This window comes from Coturnix japonica, chromosome 5, assembly GCF_054131305.1.
Source record: "Coturnix japonica strain WE chromosome 5, WE-NBRP24, whole genome shotgun sequence".
In the NCBI taxonomy this organism is placed as follows: domain Eukaryota; kingdom Metazoa; phylum Chordata; class Aves; order Galliformes; family Phasianidae; genus Coturnix; species Coturnix japonica.
Window position 1 is genome coordinate 36,834,999 of NC_140667.1, and position 26,110 is coordinate 36,861,108.

Below are 26,110 nucleotides of genomic sequence, written 5' to 3' on the forward strand. Positions count from 1 at the left end.
GCATTTTTAAAATATTTTATTTATTGTACAAACTATTTACAAAATCAGCTACTACAACCACAGGCTTCCAAATTTTGGCTGAGCTCTGCCAGGACTTCAACAGAGAGAACTAGGATTTGATCTGTATCATCCACAGCTCCTGGTTTCTAAAAACATGCAACATAGTCTGCAGTTGCAGGCTGAAGCCAGACCCTCCGCACCTCAAAGCAGCTTCAGGAGACACAGAACTGTCTGACACGGCACCGGGGTCCTAAAACTTTCTATGCAAGTGCCTCCAGTAAGTTGGGAATAAATAGGAATAAAAAGAAAAGTATCAAGCTTCTGTCAGAAGAAACATATAGTACAGGTAACCAGAGCGCATCCCTGCTGCCAGTGTTAAGGGCAGCATAAAAAGTGAACACTTTGGAAAAGAGTATAAAGCTAGAGACGAGATTAGAAACACTGTGACGGATCCCAGGAACACGGAACCAACCAGGGGCCTGTGTCAACAATGGAAATGGGTTTGTTTGACTAAGAGTACCTGCACCCATCACAGTTCTGCCTGCGCTTGTGTTGAGAAGAAATTCCTTGGCTCTGTATAGCTTCTGAGAAGCATGGGATGCTGGCTGCAATGCAGTAAGATTTTAGGAGCTCCTTCCAGCAGAGGAAGAGTGCCCAGTGTCCAGCTATTTTGTCCTCGGAGTAAAGCAGCTCAGTAGAAGGGACAATTCCTGAGGAAGATGTCATTGGCAGACCTGGTCCATAGCTACAAGGCTGGAAACATTCTCACCAGGTAAGACTGCAAGACAAGGCTGCAATGTGGGAAGAGCACTAGGCTTACCTCCCAACAAACAGGAGCTAAGCCAAGCACAGCCACCTTCTCTCGGTCCCTAGAGAAAGCAGTGAAGTGGTGGCACAGAGAACACAACCACAATTGTGGTGACCATGGAAGCCACCCATGGCATAAACAAAACTAGTACTGCATTCTCTATCCAAAGGTCAGGACCCTGCAAAAAGAAGCCTGCACTAAAAAGGGAGTCCAGATCCTACTGCAGTGCTCTGTCAGAACACAACGGTGGCAAATCACTCAAGCTGGCAATCCTCTAGCACCTCAGCGCCTGTGGCAGAATGAATTCACAAGGCAAATAAATCCCCCTGAGTAGACTCAATGCTCAGCTTGATGTTTTTTGGCACCAGAATGGCTTGTTTCTTTCTGCACAGCTCAAGGATAGTTAAGATGCTGCCTCAGTAAGAACATCCTCTAGATGCAGAACATCTCCTCAAACTCCCAGTCAATTCGACTAAGGTACATTAAAAAAGCATACACTTATCTAGAGAAAAAAAAAAATAATCCATACTGTGCAGAAATACGCCTGGATCAGCTCAAGGATAAAAGGGGGTTAAGGAGGATGATGTGACATTTTATTTAATACAGTGTTCTAAAATTAGCTCAGGGGTGCCAGTTTGAGACTTTGCTCTGGAAGAAATCCAGCCATTCCATAATCCAGTGAAAGCTTAAATTGCAGGCAGCAGCAGTGCAGCATGTCTGCGCCTCCTGACCTGAACTAAGAGATTGTTGAGCACTTACTTAAAACATCTCCAAAAATTTTGCTTCACTGAAGAACCTAAAGACATTCACAGACTCCTTTTCCCTCTTTTTCCTTAAGAAGGGCTGAAGAAACTGCCAACCTAACATAATCCAATCTTGCTGGTCTGTCCACTCCTCTCCCCACAAGTCATACAGTGATGAGTGCAATATACTATCATGCAGGCTGTTGAATGATCACTTGAATGAAGTTCTAATTAACATCTTTTGCTGGAAAGCCAGCAGCCCTGAATGGAGCAGCAGGAAAGGAGAGCTCAAGAAAGGGAGGCAGGAAGATTGAGAGGACAAAAAGCCAGCTGCTCTCCAGGCACCAATGATCCTCTGGAAACCCTGCCTGAAATGCAGTAAAGAAAGAGAAGCCTCAGGCTGCTGCACGACAGAGGTAGAAGCCAAGACCCTGGGGGATGCTGGGGTGGAGGTACGGCATTCTGCCCAGAGCCATCACCCCAACAACAAATACAAGACCAACGTATGTTGTAGCTGCTTACTGACCTGTCACTGTTCTTATATAACATATATACCCCTGAAGGTGAAAGTGGGATAGGCATTGGTGCTCAGCAATAAGGGATCACAGTCGTGCCCGTGCCCCCTCTCCTGACAAAGGAGAAAGAAGGCAAGGGCATGGGACAGCTTCCTGTGCAACATCATTAATCGCTATCATAGACATTCAATGGAGGAAAAACTCCTCTTCCAGTCCATTTGCAAAGGCTCATTTACCAGCTGCTGCTGGAGAAGGACGCTTCTGCTGCTGGACCCTGGTGGAGGTAGTACAGAATGACTGTCAGGGCCAGCAGTTGTGCTCTGATGAGACTGCTCTCCCCTTCGGGCTACTCCCTACAGTAAGGAAGAGACTGCCCATTTTTCTCTGCGGCACAGGTGACAGACAACAGCATCCAGAGCAAGATGGAGAAGGAGAACAAGAAACTCTTCTGCTGAAAGAAGGAACCGCTCTGCACCCTTCTTGAGTGATTGAGTTAGATGAGCTGTTGGGGTGCATCAGTGAGGGAGCTGAGCCATGGAAAGTACTAAGGCTTGCTATGAGCCAGGTTTCCAGCAGCGCTCCACACTGGCCTTCCCCCTTCTTCCCTGAGAGCTACAATAGAGGCAGCTCAGCATGTTGGTTGCACCTCATTGCAACTTCTGCTCATGAATATCATCCCACAGATGGATGGGTGTACAGGGTAATCCTGCACAGTGTCTCCTTGACGAATGCACCACACTCCTTCTGCTGTTTCACACTGAACCAAAGGGAGAATTAAGGAAAGGAAAATGATGAACTCTTGATGACATATTTGAGATACAGAAAGGCCACATGACAACTTCTGGATGACAAATTCCTTTACACAGAGTCTTTGCTCTGCCCCCATTGCCCAGGTGAGGGGAAGGAGAACAGCTAAGGGACTGAACCTGACTCCTGCCATGAAGAACAGTGGCCAGATGGCCTCCTGGAAGGGGAAAAATCACAGCATGCCAAAGCCTTCACAACCCTCACTGATAGCTAGCTGCAGCATTTTGTGCACTTCTTCATAGGAGTCATAGGTAGGGAGGCACAGCTGGTTAAAACTGTAAGACAAAAGAAAAATCCCATTCAGATTAGATCAAAAAGGAGCCATCCCCATCAGCTGATTTTAGATGGGTTAACACAAGTGTCCCACATATTATATACTACATGCTGCTTGCCAAATTGCCTGCATCACGCCCAAAGCACAATGAGGGAAGTCCTATCCCTCCAGGATATTTACCAAGTGTGAGCTGTCGGCAACGTACTGTGAGTCGGAGCCGCAATGATCTGGAAAGATGGACAAAGTGCAGCAAACCCTCCTGGAGGCAGTTGGGATGAGCCAGTTGTGAACTGTAACAGCCTAGCCAGCTCTTCCTGCGTGAAACTGGAGACCACAGTCCAAAACCACCTCATGACCTGTTAGGAAACAGTAAAGGTAAAGGCAGGTCAGGTAAACAAATCAGATAAACCTGTAAGCAGATCACAAGAAGATCAGTCAATTTGTCTCACAACCTAATGTTCTAATAACAGTAACAATTTGCTGTGGCTAGGATGAGACAGGGACAAGGATTACAGTTTCTTTAAGTAAAAAGATGTCTCACAACACTTCTTCCCACTTCTTTCTCTTAAGGCAGAAAGACTTCTGCTTTCCCTGCAGATTTTATTTATTTTTAGAAATACCTGTACAGACCATCAATTAAGCATACAACACAGAAGCTCATTTGCTTTGTGTGCTATGCTCATCCTTTGCTCTTTCATATCCTCCACTACTTTTGCAGGAAAGTGAAACCATTCCAGTGCTTACAGACAGTAGCTTGTACTCCCATGTCTCTTTCACTTGAGTGTTTTAGAAGCTTCCATTATTTTTCTAAATGAAGCAGCTTACATTCCCATACCATTCCCACTAGGAAGATTTATACTGTAGCACTGAATTCCAGACACTCCACATAGGCCTCAATCATGATCTTAAAGCATCCCCATCAGCAGCAATTCCCACCACTTCCTCTCAAATCCCTGCTGAACTGCTCTTAATTAGCACATTGTTGGCTTCTTGTATAAGGACTGCTGCTGCTAATTTTTTCCTGCTTGTACTTGATTAAACATTATTTCATAATACTTGCAGTATTATTCTTGAGTCAAATCTTCCTGTTCATCTTTCTGGAAGCTGAATTTCCAACCAAAGAATCAAAGCTGTTTCCAGTTTAACTTGTCTTCTGCTATAGCTGGACTAACTGCTAACAACAAACAGGACATAGAAACCCTACCACTTACCTTCTCACGGAAGTGCCAGGATCCTCCTACCACCACTGCATGTGCCTTGAAGTCACAGACACTGATATCTCCCGTACCACACATAAGCAGCTGAAAGGCAAGAGATGGCAGTCAAAGTCAGAAGCTCAGGAAACAAAAAGACAGCTACTGTCCAAATTATAGATGTTTAGAAAATAAATATTTTGACATTATTTCACATCAGAAACCCTTCCATTTGTCAGAGAAGAGGCAATGTAAAGGTAGATGTGCTTAGGAAGGCAGTCATTACCTCAAGCTCATTTTCATCAAAAATAGCCAGTAGATTCTCAGGAACTAACTCATTAAGACCTGGAAGACAAGAGGAGAGAAGAGCAAGAAGGTGTTAGCCCTTGGGACATGAAGGCAGAAAAGAGGGGAGTAGACAGCGTGTTACCTTTCAGAAAGTGATCCACCTCCTCTCTAACCTGATTGGCCAGCCTGTATTGTGCAAGTAGATTCAGATAAAATATTTTATTTTCATTTGTTACTGGTACTTGAGCCCCTCCTGTCACCAATTCAACCACCTGAAAACAGAAGAACACTTGTCATGAGTGTGACCAGCAGCATCAAGTCCCAACAAGAACAAATCCCCCCCCAGCTAATACCCAGCACAAGGACCATTTTCTAGGGTGTACAAACTTTTCAACCTCCCCTGATACAGGTGGAATGGGTTGAACCATTCCACCTTCAGGAACTGCTTTTCTTACCTTCTCCAATTGTCCTGTTTTACTGTACTTCTCTTCAGCGAAGACCAAATCCATCTCACTCACATCATTGTTCAGTATGAAACAAACCTTTGATTTATAGAATTCTGGATCATCCGTTTCAAAATACTGAGTAGAAGAAAAGGAAGGAAGGAACATGAGAAAGAAGAGAGATTTTTTTCTAAGTTACATATGTTGCTAGTTAGTATTCTGGATACACTTTTACCACGCTAACATTCATCTGTTTCCCAGATAACGTTTTCAGACAATGCTGGGAAGCTTTACCTTGTAATGCATACGAAGTCCTATGATCTGAGCCAGGAAGGATCGGGTGAAACGAGCTCGCACCAGTTGTTTGTAAGCACCTCCCAGAGATGACTCATAAAGACACTTTCCTACTAGGCGGCCTGCAAATTCATATAGCTTAAGTCGTACATACGTGGGACGCCCTGGATTTGGATGCACCTGTAAAGAAATAAAATAAAATAAAATAAAATATTCAAGTACCAGACAAGACTATAGTAAAGCTAGTAGATATGAAACTAAGTTGCATCTCACTAGGCGCCCAAGGAACTTCAGGGTAATACCCTCAGAGCCAAGCAACAGAAATGAGCCTACCTATGAAGAACATAAATTGTTTCACATTCACAGGTCAGAGGCTGCGTGAAAGCACAAATGGATTACAAAACATTCAGACCCAATAAAACATCTAGACACTCTGACAACACCTATTCTTTCCCAGAAATTTAGTCTTCCCTGCTGACTGGTATAGCGGTAAAATTGCCAACAGTCAAGACTTGAAAGGTTTGCCTAAGTTTGTCCTAACTAAAATACTTTCTGACTAAAAGCTAAGCAGTCTCATCTAAGATAATACCACATGTGCCATTCTTACCAACTCCACCAAGATTCATCTCTCCATATTGACATAACTCACTGCTTAATTCCTTCTTCCATCCCTCCCAGAGGCAGGTACTTGGCCCTGTTGACTGTCCAAATGCTTTCTTGCTATGCTCATAGTTAATTAAGCTGTCTGGCCTATCTTAAAACTGTATGCATGTTTTTAGCACTTCGAGTCCCTATATTCTCTGGCAATGGCTACCCTCTGCTTTTCATCCAGCTTTTCACATTTCAGTGGATTCACATTATTATGCAAAGCTTTGAGAAAGGCAATCAAAGTGACTGGGCAGGCCTCCTAAAGAATGGGTATGGCTGCACGCTCCTTACTGAATTTAGAAGCAGCATTATTTAGCCAGCAGCATGCCAACACAGAGTTTGGACTATTCAGTACAGAAAACTGCAGACTCACCAAAGCCTGGTTGTTATCACTGAAGCGGGTAAAGAGTTGACTGGTGGTATCAAATAACGCCTTACAGATGAGCTCAAACCACTCTCTGCGTGGACCTCCCCAGTCCAAAGCTATAAGACAAAACAAGTTCAGTCATTACCCACAGATCATCAGTTCAGGAGCTTCATGCATACAGTTCAGTAATACCTGATGAGAGAACCCATCTCAATGAACAGCTCTCTGCAGCAAAAAAAAAGCAGTAAACAGGGACTCCAGAATACTGGAGGTTCTGTTCTCTGAGTCCTGATAGACACATTTTTACATTAAGCCTCAGGTCTCTATCTGAAGTGGGGACAGGTAGTACCAGAAGGTTAATTCACCAACATGCATGAGAAGGAGAGAGCTAGAAAACCACAAGGGACAGAGACTACACAAAACCAGAATTTCAGACTAAGAACTCTACTTCCTCCTCAAAGTCACAGGGTAACTCACCTTCTTCATCTTGAAAAACCACTTCAAAGTTCTTGCTCCAGTCAGAAACAGAAAAATTTCGTGTTGCTTTAAAAGACTGCAAATAAATTACAAAAAAAAAAAAAAAGAAATTTAAAATAGCAGCAGCTGTTACTGCTCAGCATCCTGTAACCAACACTGCACATGTGGACGGACAAGTAAAACTACACAGAACATAAGAAACACAGTCCAGTCCTTTAAATTACTAAACTGAGAACTAAGAACTCCTGAGGTCTAATTCCTAGTTGTTGAAAGCCATTGAAGTCAACTACTCATTTTCTATTAGAAGAAGGAGAGAAGCACTATCCACACAAATCTAGTTCATCTTAAAACCAATCTTTAAAATCAATAGTCTTAGCACAACCCAGATGTATCCCTCCCAAGGCTTCAGTATTGTTTAAAGTATTAAAATGCTTGTGGGCAGGAGCAATTTCTGAAAAGCAATTTCAGCCCACGAGGCAGAATCAGAAAAGGAATCCTTCAGAGAACATTAGAAAATAGCTTGAAGGGTTCACTGAGTTCATACTTTTAAAATAAGTCACGATGCAAAAAAGTAACAACCTTCCAGGTGCCTAGAACTTCTTTTGTCCCAATTACAGATTTCAATTAAAGGAAAAACCACTATACAGCAGTCCTCAATCACACACTTTGCCTTGGCTTAGTCCATCTTCAACCAGGTTAGGCACCATGCTATTCAGTTCTTTGGGATAAGCACTGGTCACATTTTTCATGCCTGACAGCCTCATACTTTAGAACTTACATTGATTATTATGGCACTGGATTTGTTTTGTCTTACTAGGCTGTAACACCAGTGCAAATAATGGTGCAGGAATTCCAAAAATAGCAGGAAAAAATCCTTCTAACAGTATTTCTATGACTAACATCATTCTGCATTAAGCTATTAACTGAAATATAATCTTGTAAACAGTGCAAGCTTGTACGTGCAAAAAATAATACAAAACATGGATTTAATGAATATAAATCAAAAGAAATCTCAGCCAGTCCTGCTTTCCCCAGAAATGTTCTTTTCCATCTTCATAACATTTCTGTTATGAGACATATGGAAACAATAAGTCAGGATGACTGCCTGCTTTGTTTACACGGTATTTAGAATGTCAGTTAAGAAAAGTATTATATGAATATATCAGATCAGATCAGTTTTTCAATCAAGGACTCTACAGAATATTTGATGGCTACAAGCTCACCAATGCATGCGTGCTGCTCAGTAATACTTCATGTGAGAGCTCATAATCACTGAACAGCTCTACAGAAAAAAGACTAAACAAAGACTTGAACTCTTAGGTTCTGACCCCAGATCCAGTTCAGATGACCATTTCCTCTCTTGAGTCTCAAGCCCCAGTGTAAAACTGGGACAACAGTACCAACATTCCTACACTTACAAGCCATACAAGCATTTATGTGAGACATTTCTCAGGGCCTGTTTTAGTCTAATTTTTTTTTTTTTTCTCCTTAATCAGAGCTTAAGTATCTTCATTACTAAGTAAACAGATAGCATCTTACTGGCTGCAGAGAAAGAACACAGCATCCAACACATTACCAAATCTGAACACAAAGGAGCTTCCTTAAGATTTTCTTCTTTTTCCAGTGTCCAGCTTTCTACTAGCATCCACCAGCAGGCAAAAGGACTAATCATTTTTAGTGTGGCAGCCCTAGTAAGTGGCAGTTTGGATTTCTTTAGGCATCAAGATGAAGAAAAAGAATGGAAGAAGTGCTGGACTTGACTGAGGTGACCTCCACTCACTCACCGACTCCAGCAGAGAGTGACGGCTGACCTTCAGTGTGACCTTTGAATGAGGTCTCTTCATATGCACTTGGCGCAGTTCTCGTTGGAAAAAGTTCACTTTGTCCTGGAAGGTCTCTGAGCCTCCTGAGAACAGAGAAAGTTAGGGTCAGGTCTGAGCTGTCAACACTTGGAACTGTTAGGAGGCATTCCTAAGTCTAACTGCTTTACAGCCCAAGGATGAGTTTGTTACAGCAACATTTGGGACAGAACTCTAAAGACAGTTTGCAGTTATTCTTGCTAACACTCAAATACTCACAAGTGTGCTTTAAAAGAGCATTGCAGGAAAGCCAAACTGAATAGGAACAGCTGGCACAATTAAATATATTCACTGAAAGCACCAACAGCAACAGAGTATGAGAATCCAGGAATCACTGCATTCTCAGCGTTCATTCCGTGCTGACACTCTTCATTGCCAAGCAAAAGTAGAAGACTCAAGCGCTAACTTCCCAACTACTATACCTACCTCCCAACCCTTTTACCTATGTTTTTATGCAGCGAGCGAATGAAAGTGGCTGCCAAGATGTTTCTCTCCTTGCAGCTGAGCTCCACAGGGGGTTGGATTCCATCATCCACCACCAGCGTCAGTAGTTTATGCACAGGATCAGGACCAAGGTATGAAAACTAGAAGCAAAAAGATTCAAGAAATGGTAAGCATCATGCAGATACAAGAATCATAGAATCCTTAGAGTTGGAAGGGACCTCTGAAGGCCACCTAGTCCAACTCCCCTGCAATGAACAGGGACACACATAGCTAGATCAGGTCCAGGGCCCTATCCAGCCTCACCTTGAAAGTCTCCAGGGGCAGGGGCACCAACCACACCACCAGGCAACCTGTTCCTGTGCCTCACCACTCTCACCACAAAAGATTTTTTCCTTATATCTAACCTAAATCTACACTCTATAAGCTTAAAATCATTTTCCCTTGTGCTATTACCACAGGCCCTGCTGAAGAGGCTGTCCCCTTTTTTTCCTTTAGCTAATGAAAGGCTGCTATCAGTACACCTCAGAGCCTTCTCCAGGCAGAACAGCCCCAGCTCTCTCAGCCTCTCCGCATAGGAGAAGCATTCCAACAGCATATTCAGCAGACAGAATAAGACCACCTGCACTTTCAGATCTTCTCTGCTCACTCATGCAGATGCAGTTAACAAGAACACTGCTTCCAAGTATCTGGACTACAGCTGGGAATCTGCTTCAATGCTTCCTAGCCAACAGGCTTCAGTGGACACAGTCACAGCATTTTAGCAAGATTATGAGGGCAACAATACAAATGCAAGAGAAGTCATGATTTTTGCCTCAAACTGGGACCAAAGGCAGGAAAGACTAACACAACTAGTTCCTACTCAAATAATAGCAGAATGAAGGCAGTGGGCATTCCAGAGTCTGAATTTTACAAGGCAAAGTTTCGCTCTGTGGGTGAAAACCCATCTCTCCAAAAGGGAGAAAAACAGATTCTCACTCACAAGGACATCTCACAAGGAGATCTCACAAGGAGAGACTCACCTTTGTACCAGGACATACTCGAAAGGTGAAGAGGCGCCATGGAATGATCTTCAGGTAGAATTCTTTCACAGAGAATTGCTGAGCAACCACAAGGAAAATAAAATGTTAAAGGTCACTCATCCATTAAGAGGTCTTCCCTAAACCGCTTGAGAGACAGAACAAACCCAGGGAGAGGCTTCTGCAGAGACTGACAACATGTTTTCCCTGATACAATGTTTAAAAGCCTTTAAAACTGGCAACAGTTTACAGACGCTTAACTTGTTAGCAAGACTTGACCATGAACACTTACAATGCATGTGGGATACAAAGTATACAGCAATAAAACATTGTGTTCAGTAGAATATCACTAGTCTAATCTTAATTTAAGTACCCTCCAGAGGCTGAGCTCAGGACAACATTGTAACACAAGGACAAAACTCGTTCAGGAAAAGTCACATCCTGCCTACCAGAACTCCAGCTACTATTCCCTTAATTTTCACAACCGTTTCAAACTGTTTTGGAACAGCACTTGTAATTGCTAAAAGCAGGAAATTTGGAGAAACTTCTTTCCAGTTCATTTCTAGAAAATAAATAACTGCTAACTGTGGAACTGTCATCTTCTGAAGGGTAAGCTAAGATGAAATTTTAGCATTGTTTGAAGAAAAACTATATCATTCTTTGCACAAGCCTGTTGTAGCTCCAGTAGCTAGAGAAAAACATGAGTGACATTTCTCCACTGAACAATTATACAACAGCAACTGAACAAATATGAATAGGAACATCTTAAATAACAGCACAGTAACAGTTATCTGTATGAGACAGATGCTCTAGGCATATATAGAGAGATCCAGGGATACAGTTACACAAGCATCAGAAACTGCATTACTGACTTTGGCATCTGAATGGAACCTGCATTGGTACCCACCTCTGGGAATCTCCTTTAGCAAATAAAACAACAGAAAAGTCTACAGAATTCCAGCATTACTCTCCAAGAATAAAAGGATTCAAAGTTCCTAAGGGCCCAGCATCTCATTCCCAAAGTCAGTTCTTCATGGTGCATGCTGTAGAGATCTAGAAATCTCTAGCAACATCCTCCATCACGTAACTGTTTCACAGTTCTCTCTCTCTTTGTTAAAGAAACAGTTCCTAGATAAGCCTTTTACACTGATACTCATCACTGCATTTTTCAGCATGTATTCAGATTAACAGATTTGCAAAGTGAATTTATTAGCAGATTAGTGGTATTTTCTTTCTAGCTTCCCTGAAAGCTCAGAGGCAATAAGAAGGGGTAATGGTTTCTACTAACATTATATAATAAGAGAATCCTCATTTTCTCTTGACTTGCTTGAATTCTGCTCCTTCTGCTTACCCACAGTTCATCCTCTGACTACTTTTTTTTCTTTTGCTTTATCAGTAACTTTCAAGAAAAAAGACAGACAAAGCCATAAAACCTAATAAGTGTTTTAGTTCAGTTCCAGAGGTATTAGAAATTGATAAATAGAACTGCAAATCTGACCTGACCACAGCAAAGGAAAAGCCAAAGTCTACTAAATAATTGGTGACAAAATTCCCATGAGGCTTCTTTGAGACCTAGAAAAACAGAATCCTAAAACTTCAAGAAGTTCTCAGTCACGAGCTTTACATTTGCTGTCTATCCATAGGCAAAACTTAAGCCAGATTTGAGGCATCTAAATTTGAAATTAAAGTGTAGGGTATAGGGAATAATTTTTATTGTTGTGTACTTTAAACATGTTATTAAGAACAGTAACTTTGTAGTCTTTACCTTAGGAGACACATAGCAATACACTTTTTTAGGTTTCTTCACTTTCTCAGGAGTTTGACTGTCAGAAGGAGAATCTTCATCTTCATCCTCAGTGGCAGTAGAAGGACGGCGCTGGGAGGAGCTCAGGTGTGTTGGTGGAAGGTGCCACTGGGTGTTGGTGTAACTAGAAGCTTCGTAAAGGTAAGCTTCAAAGTAAATACTGACACCCGAGGTGGAGACATTGCGTTCTACGATGTTCTTCTCGTTCTCTAAAGGAAGTGAATAAGGGTTATGTAAATCTTAGTGCAGTCCAGAACCAAAAAGTACAGAATCTATACAACATGATAAATAAGTCAGCGTTAAAGTAGTCAGATTAAAAGGAAAAGAAAAACAAAAAACAAAAAAAAAACAAAACCAGAAGGCACTAACACCCAAGGAAAAACCCAGTGACATAAAATTGCTAAAGTGAAACCAGGAATAGGATGTAAAAATTTCAAGGTAGTACCTTGCCTGCCCTGGCTTCAGACTGTGATTAGTTTGGGGGGGAGGTGTTCTTTTTTTTGGTTGGTTGTTTCTTCAAGAAAATAGCCAAATACTTTAAGCAACAACAAAAGCACATAAGTTTCACACAGTGATCTTCATCGCTACAGCTCAGTATATAATACACAGCTAGCTCACTTACTGTATGGCTCAGATGCAAAAGACTAGGAAGCAATAAAAGTTGCCTAATTTCAGAGGTAAATCCCCTGAGACACACAAGAGGACACACGTGGTTTTATCTGCTGAAGGTACAGAGAACATCAGCCTTCCAAGATCTCCCTTGTCAGCAACAAATTCATTTAGCTTAGCATTTTTAAGAGAACAGGTATTCCTTGAGCAATTAAGCATGGCTTGCCTGTAGAAATACTACGTTTAGCTCTGCTACAAGACTGCACACAGCATTCTGCAACAGGGCACCCACAGAATAAACACTGAGCAGCTCTTGACTCACCACTTAGAACAATGATGTCAAAATCACCATTACTTATGGGCTGGTTCTGGTAGGAGATGCAGGCATGGAAACACCCTCTACAGTGCAAGGTGAATCGGAAGAACACTTGGCAAGTCTGCCGGTTGGATACCACGGATTTCTCAAACACAACGTCAGAGTTCTCTTCTTCTTGAGGACCCAGCTAAACAGAAAACACACAATAGAGGACAATTCTCTTGCTAACACAAAATAAATTGCCAAGGGATGAAACTGCACTCACCTCATGGATGGATAGGCTGTAATTGTGCTCATCAATCAGGGACACAGAATTGCTGGTAGGATTGTCATACTCATCTCTGGGAACTATCTGCAGGGTGTGCTGCTGCCCACAGGTCAGCACCAGAGTGGAGAAATGGCAAACAATTTTGGTTTTGGAGGGAACCACCATTCCTGTGGTAGAAATAACAGTTTAGAGTCAGAATCCCAGGTGCTGCTACAAAGGAAAAGCAACTGGGGTACAATCCACTTGAAAACTGATAAAACTCTTGAAAGACTGTATGTCCTTAGATTCAAAAAACAAAGAATCTGAGCACTGAAATGCATAGCACGAGGCAGTGGGGTTGCCTTGGATCAGAATTTCAATACCAATAAAGCAAATCCAATCAGTCACCAGCCCTCCAAAGCACGCCCTTTTCTTTATTCTGACCTTCAGCTCAGAAGCCTGACCACACTGCAGTTACAAAGCACACGTCAGCTGGCATCCAAGGAAACCTGCAAACTCAGTTTATCAAACAAAATTAATCCTGAAGGTTGTCTGAATTAAATCTGAGCTCCATCTTTCTAAGGAGTTATCTTCACAAGCTTTCTATCTATTTACATGCAACTTAACAGAGGTACTTTCAGTGAAAATGCGAATGAAATATAAAAGATTCTGATGGGGTTCAACAAGCAAAGGTAGAAGAAAAAAAAACTAAAAGGATAAAAAAGAAGCAGCTCAGAGAAACAGAGTGGGAAACTCAAAAAAGGAAAGGAATCAAATCAAGGCAGCATTTTCTGCAGCATTTCCAGTACAGGATACCTTTGCAAAAAACATTCTCTAGCTGCTAGGTGGGTCAGAAACTATTACAGAACTGAGAGTATGCCACAAATGGCTACAGAGCTTAAGAACTAATGATTTATTCTGCAAGGTAGTTTCTATTTTGCCATGTTCTAGTAGCAGAAAGTATGTCATAATCACAGGCATGTTGCTGTGATTTAGACATGGCAAGAGGAAAATCATGAAAGGTAACCCTTTCCCAGCCACCTACCTATTTTATTTGGAAATACATACACCTAATTTCTTTCAGTAATTCCACTACTTTTTGAATCATCACAAGGCTACCTAGACCTTACCTGGCTGAAACACCTTGTAGTAGGGGCTGTAGGCCACATTCAAGCCACCGAGTTTTATAGAGATCTCATATCTCCCAGCCCTGCGCACAGTGAAGGCCACTTTCACCACATTGGAATTAGGCTCCTGAAGAACTTCCTGGGTTACAGGAATATCAATTGCTAGCTCCACGTGGCAGATGTGAACTCGCAGCCCCAGAGGCCGGTGAGCAGGGAAGGGCTGCCCATTCTTATAGAATAACTGCATGGGAAATGGAGAAATTCAGGTCAGCAAAAATATGCAGTGCACAGAGACAGAAAGCAAGTTGCTTTGCAACCAGGGGAAACAAGCACAAGAACCCCAGCTCAGCACTGGAGGAAAAAAATAAATAAAAATGGGCAGACAGCTCTGACACACAGGCTGTGTTCTCCCAAACAAACAGGGCACAAGTAGGAATGAAAAACCTCATTCTCTTTTCAGCTGGGGTTCACATGAGTGACCCAAAAAAGAACATGCTTCTGGGCATTTCTTCTCTGCTATGTTAGTGTGTATCAGAATGGAAACCAAGAGAATTCACAATCCAAAGAAAAAAGGCAAAGCTATGCTCTTTCAGAGAAACAAGCAGATCTTGTCCATTTGTGCTCAGCTAAGCTCTCCTCAAGTTCACATAGAAAACCATGCAAAAGATGCTGATCGAAGGAGCTGACTGAATCCATGCTGATAAGAAGCATCAGCACAAAAACACTATGTTAGACACAGCCAGCTCCATCACAGCAGTTGTCCAATTTTAGAAGGTAATACACCTCAGCCAGTACTTCCTTGCATGGAAAGAATTACACCTCAAAATCCTAAGAGCCTGCAGAGTAGGTCCTGCCTGCTGTTAGCAGTCAGTCTCAAGTCAGCAAAAAGTTACTATTATTCCCTGCTTCTACACAGTGCAGGGCCTGAAGTACTATGTTTATGGGCTGACAGGGAGAGAAACCAGCACATGCAACAGATCCTGTTGATGAATAAAGGACTAAGCAAAAGTGAGACAAGTATGGCACACACAGGCAGATTGCTGGAGCTGCCATGAATGAGTCAGTGAGGTGAAGGGAGTAAATTTAAATAGCAGGAACAGAACAAGTTCCTTTTAGCTCTTTTTAATTCTGTTCTAGAATTAGAACCCTGTCTCATTTACCATCAAGTAAAATGGTTTCCCTCACCTTCTCAAAATGATAACATAGTTGAAACTTCCTTCTTACTTTGTTACCCTTCTGGCTGGATAAGGTGGGGTGGAAAGCACAGGTGCTCAACAAAAACTGTTCTAATGATCCCCACTTAACTCCAGACCCCCAGTGTTCAGGCCCCTCATGTATCTCATTTGTATTCTTGACCCATTCCCCTAAACACGGCCTTTTGGGAGTGGGGGGGAAAACAAGAGTCCTTGGCAAGCTTTTACAGATCAAAAAGGTAACATCCAGAGTTTTTAGAATAACTTCTGGTAAGATGGGAGCAGCCAGGAGGCCTTACAGCTCTAGGATTGCCAAAATGCTCAGTGTCATGTTCCTGGCTTCAGCTGCATAATCTGCATAATATGCATTCAGCTGCATATATCCAAAATATATGACCAAGCTGGCTGAAGGCAAGGCTCAGCCCACTCGCTTCCCAGCAAAGGAAGCAATAGTAGGGCAAGCCTGGTTTCCTCTGATTATTCCAAGGAACCTAGAGACTGTGATCAGATTTTATTGGAGAGCAAACCTTGGATATGCACTTAAAGAGCTCCGTAACATGTTAATAGAGTAGAACACAAGAACAGATAGCTTTCCTACTCCTAATTAGGAAACTCTAATTCAGACCTATGTCCCTGCCCCAAAGATACTTGGAAACAGAAATATTCCCTTACATGCACTCGGAAGGCCATGCTATGGCCCACCTCATGGGGGTCCTTCCAATCCCAGGAGATTTTGCAGGACCGGGGATCCAGGTAGTTGCCTCGCACGTAGTCATAAATAGTTCGCTCCCCTCGGCGCTCCCGGTCCTCATGCTGAAGGAAGCTGACTATACGTGCGGCAAGCTCAAAGAGGAACTTAATGGTGAAGAAGAAGGCTACCACAGACACTGTGATCCCACCTGCACAAGGAGAAAACAGATGGTAGTCACAGTAGCACGATGAATCAAGCACCAAAGTCACATCTTCATTATCCCAAGATGCCTTTTATTGATGACATTCTACTCAACTGCAAATTAGACGTTTAAGGCAGAAGCTACTGTGCAAACATTTATGGATTGTGTTATGCTAGAAGTTAGGTTAGAAAACAACACATCCCTTAAAACACTGCAAATGATTGCAAGTGGAGGAGAAATAGGCAAAGGTGGTACAGAGTCTCAGGCATGGCCAGCAAAAACACAAAATTCCCTCTGAGTTGCAAATTAGAACTACAGAGATTTCTTTAAGGGAAACAGTCAGATAGCCACACAAACCCTGCACATCACATTAAGCCTGGATTAAGAAGCATCATGGAGGCAACAACCCTACCCTAGTTCTGAAGAGAAAAACTAAGGGGATGGCTTAGGAGTGAGGTCAATGGAAGAACTCTGGAAACAAGAAGAATGGTAAAGGGGCAAGTCTGCCAAATGGAGGGCACAGTGCAGGGTGACAATAACTTCATGTTTGTTAGGTAGACTCTAACGTGAAATCAAAGGCTTCTGGTAAATCTCTCTAATGCCTATGGAGAGGTCAACAAACACATTGGCAACCTTTCCTTCACTTACCAATAATGTAAAACATCAGGTCCCTTCGGTGAGACACAAAGCCGAGGATCACAGCTGCATCTAGAACACAAAATAGGCCAAGTCCAGACCAACAGCTCTTCCTCACATACACTGGCCTAAATTTAGTCTATGATTCCTCAAACAAATACCTATCATCTATCTCCCTCTCCAAGGACATCTTTAAGGCATTATTCCATGAGTCTGAAATATACAATCAGTGCGCTAAAAGGACCAGTTCTTGCACCATCACAGATTCCTGTTCTGATCCAGTGACCTATCCTCAAAAAACAAACAGTGGGTTTTGGGTACTGAAGGATGAGATAATTTTGCAGGACTTCAACAAAAATATCTGAAAGCCAGTCATTGGAAATCTTGAAGCTAAAGGAATCAAGTCACAAAGTTAACGTCTAGACTGCCATGGAAGAGTATAATAGAGCCAACACCAAAACAGATAGAAACTGACCCTCAACCAGGAACTTTATAAGAAAGTCTATGGAATAAAAAGGATGTGGACAAGACCATTCTGATTGGTTCAGAACAAATAAGATCCTCCAAGGGCAAGAACGAATTCATTTTTTAATATTTTTTTCCTGCCTTGTGCCTCTACTGTAGAATGTAGAAAAACCTGTCCACCTCTGTGTACTCACTTCTGAAAAGCAGAAACTCTTGCTGATCAACTTGCAAGCTAAAACCTTGATTTTTGCAGGCTATTAAGATAACAGTAAATTTTAGAGACACCAATCTAAAATTAAATTCTCACTGAGGAGGGTGCTAAACAAACATGTAGTAAAAAGACTACACCCTGAACAACATGTTCATGGTTGATAAGACACAGCTGACAGATGGAACAAGCAGCAGCAGCAGCAGCGAATGTGTGCAACAATCAGACAACTTGGCATACACTAATGCATCCAATATAGCTCACCAAGTCACCATTCTGTTAGTGAGAAGCTACATTGTGCATTCAAACTGTCTTTAAAGAAATATATAGACAAAGGGGGAGTTATTCAGCAGTCATCTCAACAGCAGTAGCAATGGACACCAGCATGCAGAAGGCTTAAATGAGGCGTGTATCCCCCTGGGCCACAACAACAGCCATCATTTTCCAGCCCAGCAAATGCCCTTTGCTGATCCCCCACATCCCCCTCCATCCCCCCCTAAAGAACAATCACTTACCTTTATGCAACTGCCCATGTTCTAAAAACCAAAAGGGTGGAACCCATTCTTCAGCATCCTTCCTCCTTATGCCCAAGTGGGGCAAATGTCAGCACAACGAGGCCATAGAAAAGACTGCCACAGAAAATGGAACTCCTGGAACTTGCATCACAAGAAGAACAGCTGAAAGGTGAGGGCCTGAGCACAGCAACCTCCTCCTCTTTGTGTAAAAAGGTTGACCTGAAGCACAGCTCCCTGTAGCCTGTAGTTTGATAGCCTCCCTGGATAAAGAAGATAAAGTAAAGTTAGATCTTTCTGTCACTGACAACAAGTCTAGCAAGTACAGACAGGTGAGAGTTGCACTACAAGAGTATCACTAGATGTCAAATCCACAGAAGCAATCCTTCAAAAATATCACAGTCAATGAAGTGCTTGGCTTCAGCATGTTCTCATTCTCCATATAACACTCTCATTCCATATGATCTACTGAAAATGGAAAGTTCAAGATGGAGATAAAAGCAAATAAATAACCTGTCTCATAGGTTTCACCAGGCTCATGGGTTTCCCAGAGCAGCTAAGAAGCTCTGAGCTATTCAAAGCACAGATAACCAGTTATGGTTCCAAGCCTTCACATACCACAGGATGCCTTATAGTATCCCAAACTAATTTTTGCTGCTGATGTTTTAAGTGGTCAGAAAACATGATGAGAAGGCATTTCAGTCTCAGCAGCACTGCCCCCTAAATCCCCTTACTGTCAGAATTCAGACTTTAATAATGAAAAGAATGTAAATTAACAAAAATAATAAAGTAATAGAAAAAGAAAATCTAACAGCATGAACACGTGCCAGAAGACAAGCCACAGAGCCTACACAGTCAGTATGCACGCATTCAGAACACAGATTATGTAAGGGAGTGAGAATGAAACAAACGGATCCAGGCTCACCACAGCAGTTCTTTCAGAGTTCCACCTCTGGCAGGGATGCTCCTCTTGCTTGTCACACCACCCCATTGGCTGTCACTACTTCCCTGCTCCACCTTTCATCCACCTTTCTCCTGAGATCTCTCTTATTTCTCTCCATCCCAATAAGCAAAAGCCAACTGCTTTTGCACACTCAGATTCTAAGATTTCTAACTCACTGGGAAAACAATGGGTACGTTTTTGACTGTGCTGCAGAAGTCGGATTCTCGCTGCCTTCTCCCCCACATCTCAGGGAGAGTCCCACCCACACTGCTTTTTCATTCTCTCCTCTGGTTGAGTGAACAGTGTTGCAGTCCTCGGGGGCATGATTTCTCATTCTCCTCTTAAATAATGTTTCCAGTTTATAAATTCTTATATTAGTACATTAAGAATTACAGATTAGTAATTTCTTTGATGTTTCTTTGATGACTGACATCACGGGTTCACCTACCCATACTATTCTAGGCCCGTAACTCCTTTCTGTAAAACACTGCAAACAGCCTCTCTCCAGAAAGGAGAGAAAGAGCTGTAATTCCAACTACAGGCGTATCTGAAGACAACAAAATCCTTTTGGCTGGGACTGCAGGATTTCAGGATGCTTCCCTGCATCCAGCAGGCCGTCTCTCTCAGTCAGCACAGCCGCTTCTCATTCTATCATCTCCATGTGAAGTGGCAGGCAAGGCGCCAAGCTGGGTGACCAGCAGAGACAAAACAGCCACGGCACAGCTGGCTTCCCTCAAGCACACACGCCAGCAGCAGCTTTAAAGATGCTCCCTGGGTAAAGCTCCTAGCTGTGAGTAGCTGGTATTCAAGATAAGCTGCAGCAAACACAGCTAAATTAAAAGAGCACTGGTACTAAAAACTGCCAGCCAACAACCTGGGAATCTAATTCATAAAAGCAGCAACATAAGGTGCCAGCATAGCTAGGCTGAGAAATGCTGAATTGACCGACAGGTTCCGGTGATCTGGATTTAGGACACAGCAGGCAATAGCCTCCTGCCACCTACACGGAAAACAGGGATTTAGAAAGCTTCACTGTAGTTTGTCTCTAGGAGAACTCCTTGCACAATTAGGAAAGAAGCCAGGAATCGTAAGATAAACAACATTAGTGCCATTGCCTCTCTCAAGGCAGAAAGAAAAACAAGACCAGTAACAAGAATAATAACGATGCCACATTCACATGGCTACAGCTACAGGGCCAGGTGGGGTTTAAAAATCATTTTAAAGCCTTTCTGCAATTTGGTATTGCTTCAGAACCATTAAGATGACAGAACTGCACACCTCTGAGTAGAATGTCCCTTTCTATGCATGCAAACATCCACCAGCAGCAGCAGCCACTGCGTCTCATGACACACACACCACACACAAGATAATTCTCCTTCAAGCAAGAAGATACAGTATCTTTTCACATTAATTAAAGCATGCACAGAAGGACAAATATAAATGCTAATGGAATCTTGGCTTTAAAATACACTCACAGAAGACTGAAGAGTCAGCTCAAAAGTCACAGGGCAGACTCAGCCCTCAAGGACAAAAGCCACAGCGGTGACAAAGGTCTCCACAAAACAAATGTGCACCTCTCTCTTCACAGCCGGCATTTATCACACATGCATTTACATGCGATCCCAAAGACATACTGGCAACATAAAATAAAATATTATAGGGAGACCTCAGCCAGCTGCCCAAGGACTGCAAGTGAACAACCATGAGGACAGTAAGCTGCTCCCCAGATGAAGCAGGTGTTGCTTTGCAGGGCTCTCCCATAGGCTGCACCTTCCCCCGGGCCAGGAAAAATCTCTCACACGGTACATTGGGGCTACAGAGCTGATTTTGTGACCAGCATGCCAAACTAAGCTGGATATATTTAGGAGATACCAAGAGGTTTCAGTAACCTCAGGAAAACACACAGTGAATATAAGAGCCACGAGGCCTCAGCCATCCTGCATGGGGCACCAGAACCCAATCCCAAGGGCATTAGAAGCTTCTCGTTCCCCGTGCAGAAGGGCTGCCACAGGTCAGATCGCACAGATAGCACAAAGCACAGCTTATTAACACTGAGGGCCACACACACTCCAAAGAACCACAGGTCCCACCGTCCCCGCTGTCCATCAGCACAGCACGTCCAGCACGGCGCTGTTTCCCAGCACACCTCATCCCAACGAGCTTATTTAAGAGCTGCACCCTCTGCTCCTCCGCTCAAACCTAATGCCCATCACTGCGAAGAGAAGCGGCCCCGGGCCTCGAGAGGCCCCCGGCTCAGAGAGGCAGCCCCGAGCCCAGCTCTGGCAGCAGCGATCTGAGCAGCCACAGAGCTCCAACTTCGGCTCCCATCGCCTCAAGCCCGAGGTGCCGCCCGCTACGCTCCGTTATGCCGCTCCTTGCCCCACCGCACTCCCAAAGCCGCAGTTCTTACCGAGCTCCACACTGACAGGGCGCCGATAGCGCTGCCCCCTCGCAGGCGGCCGGAATTGACGCAAGTCCCGGCCCAGAGGGGCAGGGCGCTGTGACGCACATTGACAGCGCCGGAAGGGTCGGCAGTAGCGGTGGCAGCATGGTGAGGCGGGTGGGATGAAGGGTTTGGGGTGTTGGGGTTTGGGGTTTGCTCACAGCGCCCGTGTCTCCTTGTAGGGAAAGCAAAAGAAGGCGCGGAAGTATGCGGTGATGAAGCGCATGATCAGCCTGCGTGACCAGCGCATGTGAGTGTAGCCCGCTGCTAAGCCGTTTCAGGCGGCGTCCCTCAGCTTGGTCCGTGCCCACTGGGCCGTGCTGCTGCTCCGCCCCAGCGCTGCGTGTATTTCCTTGCAGAAACGAGAAGGAACGAGCCAAGGCCCCCGCCAAGAAGAAGGAGGATCCGAGCGCCATCAAGGAGCGGGAGGTGTAAGTGCCACAGTGCTGCCCTTCTGGAGGGTATCGCCCTCAAACCCCGTCTTCGCTGTAGGATTTGGTGTGATATCGATCACAGTTAACGGCTTTGTGTTCCTCCCTACAGCCCCCAGCACCCTTCCTGTTTGTTCTTCCAGTACAACACACAGCTGGGGCCTCCTTACCATATCTTGGTGGATACCAACTTCATCAACTTCTCCATCAAGGCCAAGCTGGACCTTGTGCAGTCTATGATGGACTGCCTCTATGCCAAGTGTGAGTGTCTGCCTCGCTTGTGATTTCTGAGTTACGTGGTGCCATGATGTGCCCACGAATCACCTATTTGGCCTCACCGCACTAAGGGTAACAGAAATATTTAATACAATGTGTACCATAATCACAGAGCTTGTTGGGGATGGCCTGTGGTAGCCCTGAGACTGTTTCTGTCTTCAGACAGGCAATGGTTTTAAATACTAATCTCAACAGAGGTAAAGCGTTGGTATTTTAAACATCTGAAATTACCATGGATTTGTCCAACTGCTGTTCAATGGCTTTACATTTCATCACTTTGTATCTTTAGCAGTTCTTAGAAGTTTAGAACTGCCAACAGTGTGTTAGAGTTTCATGACATATCACTTTCTGAGCTGTGCTGTTGAGATCTGGAAAAAAATGCAGTTTTGTTCTAATACAGGCTTCTAATGCTGTCATTTTTGTATGTAGGTATTCCATGTATCACAGATTGTGTAATGGCTGAAATTGAGAAGCTAGGACAGAGGTATCGTGTGGCATTAAGGTATGTACGCAGTATTCCTTTCTGTTTCTAGAACTTTGTATTTTAATATAAAGAAATGAAATTAATTTGTTGTGATGGTGCTCTTGTACAGATGGATTTTAGATCTTGAACTTGGTTTTATTTTTCTGGCTTTCTGGGTTTGGTTCTTTGAGTTCAGTTTTAGATCACTTTGGAAACCTATATGCTAGGAACAATATCAAGCTAGAAATCTTTTTTTCCCTGAGACCTTCTAAATAATATTTTCTTCTTTTTCTCTAAATATTTAAGTGTAAAAAATCTGTAAAAATAAAGGAAGAAATGGCTCAGGTCTTTTGGAACCTTTTGCTTATGCTTCATGTTTTTCCTGTTACATTAGGTAGCATTTACTGGTAATACAGAGCTGTGTTGTTGTGTGATCTCTATAAAACAAGTCCAGGATGGTTTGTGCTCTCAAGGTTTACTGTTCAGATGTATTGTTCTTTACTGTTTATCTTGCTACAGTTGTAAAATATCTGAGTGCAGCCCCTAAACATCTTTGAAGTTTCCCTTCAGAGAGGAAGTGAAGTGTTCCTTTATAAAAATACACAAGGCTCAAAAGATCAACAGCAAGATCTAGAGTTTTTCCTAGTGCTTGATGAATTGTTTCAAATGAATTTTCTCTTTTAGGCAAGAATGTAATGTTACAGAGAGTTTAGAAACTGATTTAAAAGAACTAAGAAATACTTAATCAGGCAGATCGCATTATTTGTTTGCTCATCGGTTCAATTTACTGGAACCACTTCCTCCATGGCTTCAGCCCTTGTTTAGAGGATAATGCATGTCATAGAAAAGAGTGTCTCTGTTCCTCCATACATATTATCACAGATTTCTGGTCTGATCACTGTGACAATGCACATACATATCCCCACAGAATTGCCAAGGACCCTCGGTTTGAGCGTTTGCCGTGTATGCACAAAGGAACCTATGCAGATGACTGTTTGGTACAGAGAGTCACTCAGGTATTTACCCATACTATGCTAACACACTAAAAAATGTTGAACCTTAGTTACTGGTGACTTTAAATTTCCAGCAAAGTAACTGTATAATCTCATAAAGAGACATTTTGAATACTTAGCACAAACTTCTTTAGAAGGGAGGATACAGTCTTCCTCAAGTGTTCTTGTGTAACCGAGCGTCTAGAATGGGAAATCTGTCATCTGTAAAAACTGGGCAGAGTTTGCATGTTTCTTGAGTCCGTTTTGATGAGCAGAATGACATTACTATTCTGTTGTGGAATTCTGTACGAGTCCTAGAAATGCCTCACTATTGACAGGTAGCCCTCTCCTGTTAAACAAGCTAATTGAATTGAGGCTTTTGCACCAGTGTTGACTCAGGCTTGCCTCTTTTTTCCAGCACAAATGTTACATTGTAGCCACAGTGGATAAAGAGCTCAAGCGGAGAATACGAAAAATTCCAGGAGTGCCCATAATGTATATTTCCAGACACAGGTAAGGGACTTCTGACAGAAAGAAATGCTGCCAGGCAGAATCACTGTCTGATTTGGACTCTTTCAGTGTACTTCTCTCCTGCATTGTCCATAGTGTAGGTTGTAGTAAAGGGCCTTGTGCTCACACAAAAGTGAAAGTGTAGCTTCTGCTGGGATAGACATGTTGCAGACCTGCTTTTATTGCAGTCCATGTATTCACCACCTTGAAAATTTCTTTCCTTGAGGACAGTGTTTCTGTAGATGCATCTTGCATAGCAGGAGGAGGACTATCAGGCAGATGTATTCTACAGATTCTTGAGGAAAAGTTCCATTTTATATTTGGAAATTTTGTATATCTGCAGCTAAGAAACTGAATTTGCTTCTTAGCTAAAAGCTGAAGCAACCTGGAAGGAGGCTGGTGCAGCAGTTTCAAAGCAATGGATCTATACAGTGGGACCATTGATATATCGTAACATTTGCTGGAATTTGTTTCCCATTCCTTCTAAAGCATTCATTTGTCATATCTAGTGTTTTATATTCATTCTGCATCATGTACAACTCAGAACTTCTATCTTGGATAGAAACTATGTCAAATCCTTTCAAAGTGTGGTAGATATGTTTGGTAGCATGGTAGGGAAAGAAAGAAGAATGTGGAGAGAAAAGGGTCAGAGTCTTCAGATGGGATGGGAGGGATGCTGGGAGGCAGGTCTGCTACCAGTGGAAACTGAGTCTGCTAAAATGCAGACAGAAGCATGTCAAAAATGAGGAAGCTAAGTCGAAGGTGGCATAGAATATTTTCCCTCAAAACATCTTACTCATTTTGTCTATGTGTCACAAGTTGAATGGACAGGATTTTATTCTCCAGAGTGGTTCTGCCTCTAAATCCTAGGTCAGTTCTTACAAAAACATTTTTTTTTCTTTGGGGTTGATGATTTCTTAATGCTTGAACTGAGCAGGGTTTGAGGTGAAGGACAGAGGGAACTTTATGAAGTCTTTTTAGTTTTCTTAGAGGTATTATTTTTCTCCTTGATGTTCTGAGCTGCAGATAGAAATGCAGCAAAGGTGTTCTATGTTCAGTCTTCCTGTAAGCTTGTTGCTGCACTAAGAGGGGAACAACATAGAATATGTGGTCTTAATAGGTTTTCCCTCTCTTTTGCAGATACAATATTGAGAGGATGCCAGATGATTATGGAGCTCCTCGGTTCTAACCTGTCCACCCAAGCCATGAATGCCAGGGCTCCTTTTTGTTTCCAGCCCTCCAGCTTTCCTCCTTGCTGGAACCCTGTCTGCAGGATATCAGACTGATCTTGATCTTTTAGGAAAAAAAAAACTTTGTGGAAGAGTCTGTTTTTATTCATCTGCACCTGATAATCCATAGCTTGGAGAAGGATATCAGAACAAGAGAGCTCTATGATCGAGAATGTGCCAGTCTCCCTCTTTATTCTCACACGGTGACAGGTTTAACCATTCTGAATTAACTACTGGTGATAGTCCAACTATGACTGAGAGTGGAACTACAGGTATTGGAAGGTTCTTATCCCTGCATCTGCAGCAGGATGAGTATTCCTTTGGTGAACTCCTTCTCATCTTCCCCAGAAGGAAATTGGAATCTGAATGCTGGGGGAAAGCAATCAAGACTGCATCAGTAGATATCCTTCTCTGGAGCCATGGTCTGGTAGATTTTAATTGAGAGTTGGTTGGCTTTTATTCAACTGTATCTCAATACAGCAAGTGAAATCAAGTTGTGTCCTGCTCATGTTCTCTAAACTCCTTGTACGTTAAGCAGATTTTCCCTTGCTTTTGTAGGTGCTTAGTGCATACTTAATATCTCTATATTGGGGGAAGTGCCCCAACATGTTAATAACCATTATGCGAGCACCTGCCT

At 43.0% G+C, this 26,110-nt stretch overlaps 2 protein-coding genes across 7 annotated transcripts; one reads left to right on the plus strand and one right to left on the minus strand.

The window, feature by feature from the left end:
* Positions 1-21,679, minus strand: AREL1 (apoptosis resistant E3 ubiquitin protein ligase 1). Of its 6 annotated transcripts, none has more exons than XR_014946717.1 (20): positions 21,540-21,679; positions 18,190-18,449; positions 17,014-17,073; positions 16,145-16,371; positions 14,283-14,520; positions 13,171-13,340; positions 12,912-13,092; positions 11,942-12,189; positions 10,180-10,257; positions 9,143-9,300; positions 8,642-8,763; positions 6,858-6,933; positions 6,387-6,496; positions 5,366-5,545; positions 5,084-5,209; positions 4,771-4,900; positions 4,627-4,685; positions 4,359-4,448; positions 3,328-3,503; positions 1-3,148 (listed from the first exon to the last, which is right to left on the minus strand). XR_014946717.1 is itself a non-coding variant. In XM_015865131.2 (20 exons), exons 3-20 carry the CDS (start codon positions 17,027-17,029, stop codon positions 3,084-3,086), a joined length of 2,409 nt encoding a protein of 802 aa, XP_015720617.1. In that variant the 5' UTR covers positions 17,030-17,073; positions 18,190-18,449; positions 21,540-21,679; the 3' UTR covers positions 1-3,083. The 6 variants fall into 6 exon arrangements, 5 of the variants coding, with proteins under 5 accessions (XP_015720617.1, XP_015720616.1, XP_015720618.1 ...); XM_015865131.2 differs by having other exon boundaries at positions 3,353-3,503; positions 9,159-9,300; XM_015865130.2 differs by having other exon boundaries at positions 9,159-9,300.
* FCF1 (FCF1 rRNA-processing protein) lies at positions 21,332-25,966 on the plus strand. Its single transcript, XM_015865135.2, has 9 exons — positions 21,332-21,472; positions 21,558-21,680; positions 21,755-21,822; positions 21,932-22,003; positions 22,116-22,264; positions 22,709-22,781; positions 23,671-23,758; positions 24,153-24,247; positions 25,385-25,966. Exons 1-9 carry the CDS (start codon positions 21,332-21,334, stop codon positions 25,431-25,433), a joined length of 858 nt encoding a protein of 285 aa, XP_015720621.2. The 3' UTR covers positions 25,434-25,966.
* Positions 25,967-26,110: the final 144 nt, after the last annotated feature.

Bases quoted from the DNA above. Each gene is read 5' to 3' on its own strand.
- AREL1 (XM_015865130.2), bottom strand. The intron at 13,341-14,282 runs GTAAGGTCTAGG...TTTCTACCACAG, and splicing joins CTACAAGGTGTTTCAGCCAG to GAATGGTGGTTCCCTCCAAA. The intron at 5,210-5,365 runs GTAAAGCTTCCC...TCTTCTACTCAG, and splicing joins GACTTCGTATGCATTACAAG to TATTTTGAAACGGATGATCC.
- FCF1 (XM_015865135.2), top strand. From the start codon at position 21,332: ATGCCCATCACTGCGAAGAGAAGCGGCCCCGGGCCTCGAGAGGCCCCC. The intron at 21,473-21,557 runs GTGCCGCCCGCT...CCACACTGACAG, and splicing joins CCCATCGCCTCAAGCCCGAG to GGCGCCGATAGCGCTGCCCC. The intron at 22,265-22,708 runs GTGAGTGTCTGC...TTTTGTATGTAG, and splicing joins GGACTGCCTCTATGCCAAGT to GTATTCCATGTATCACAGAT.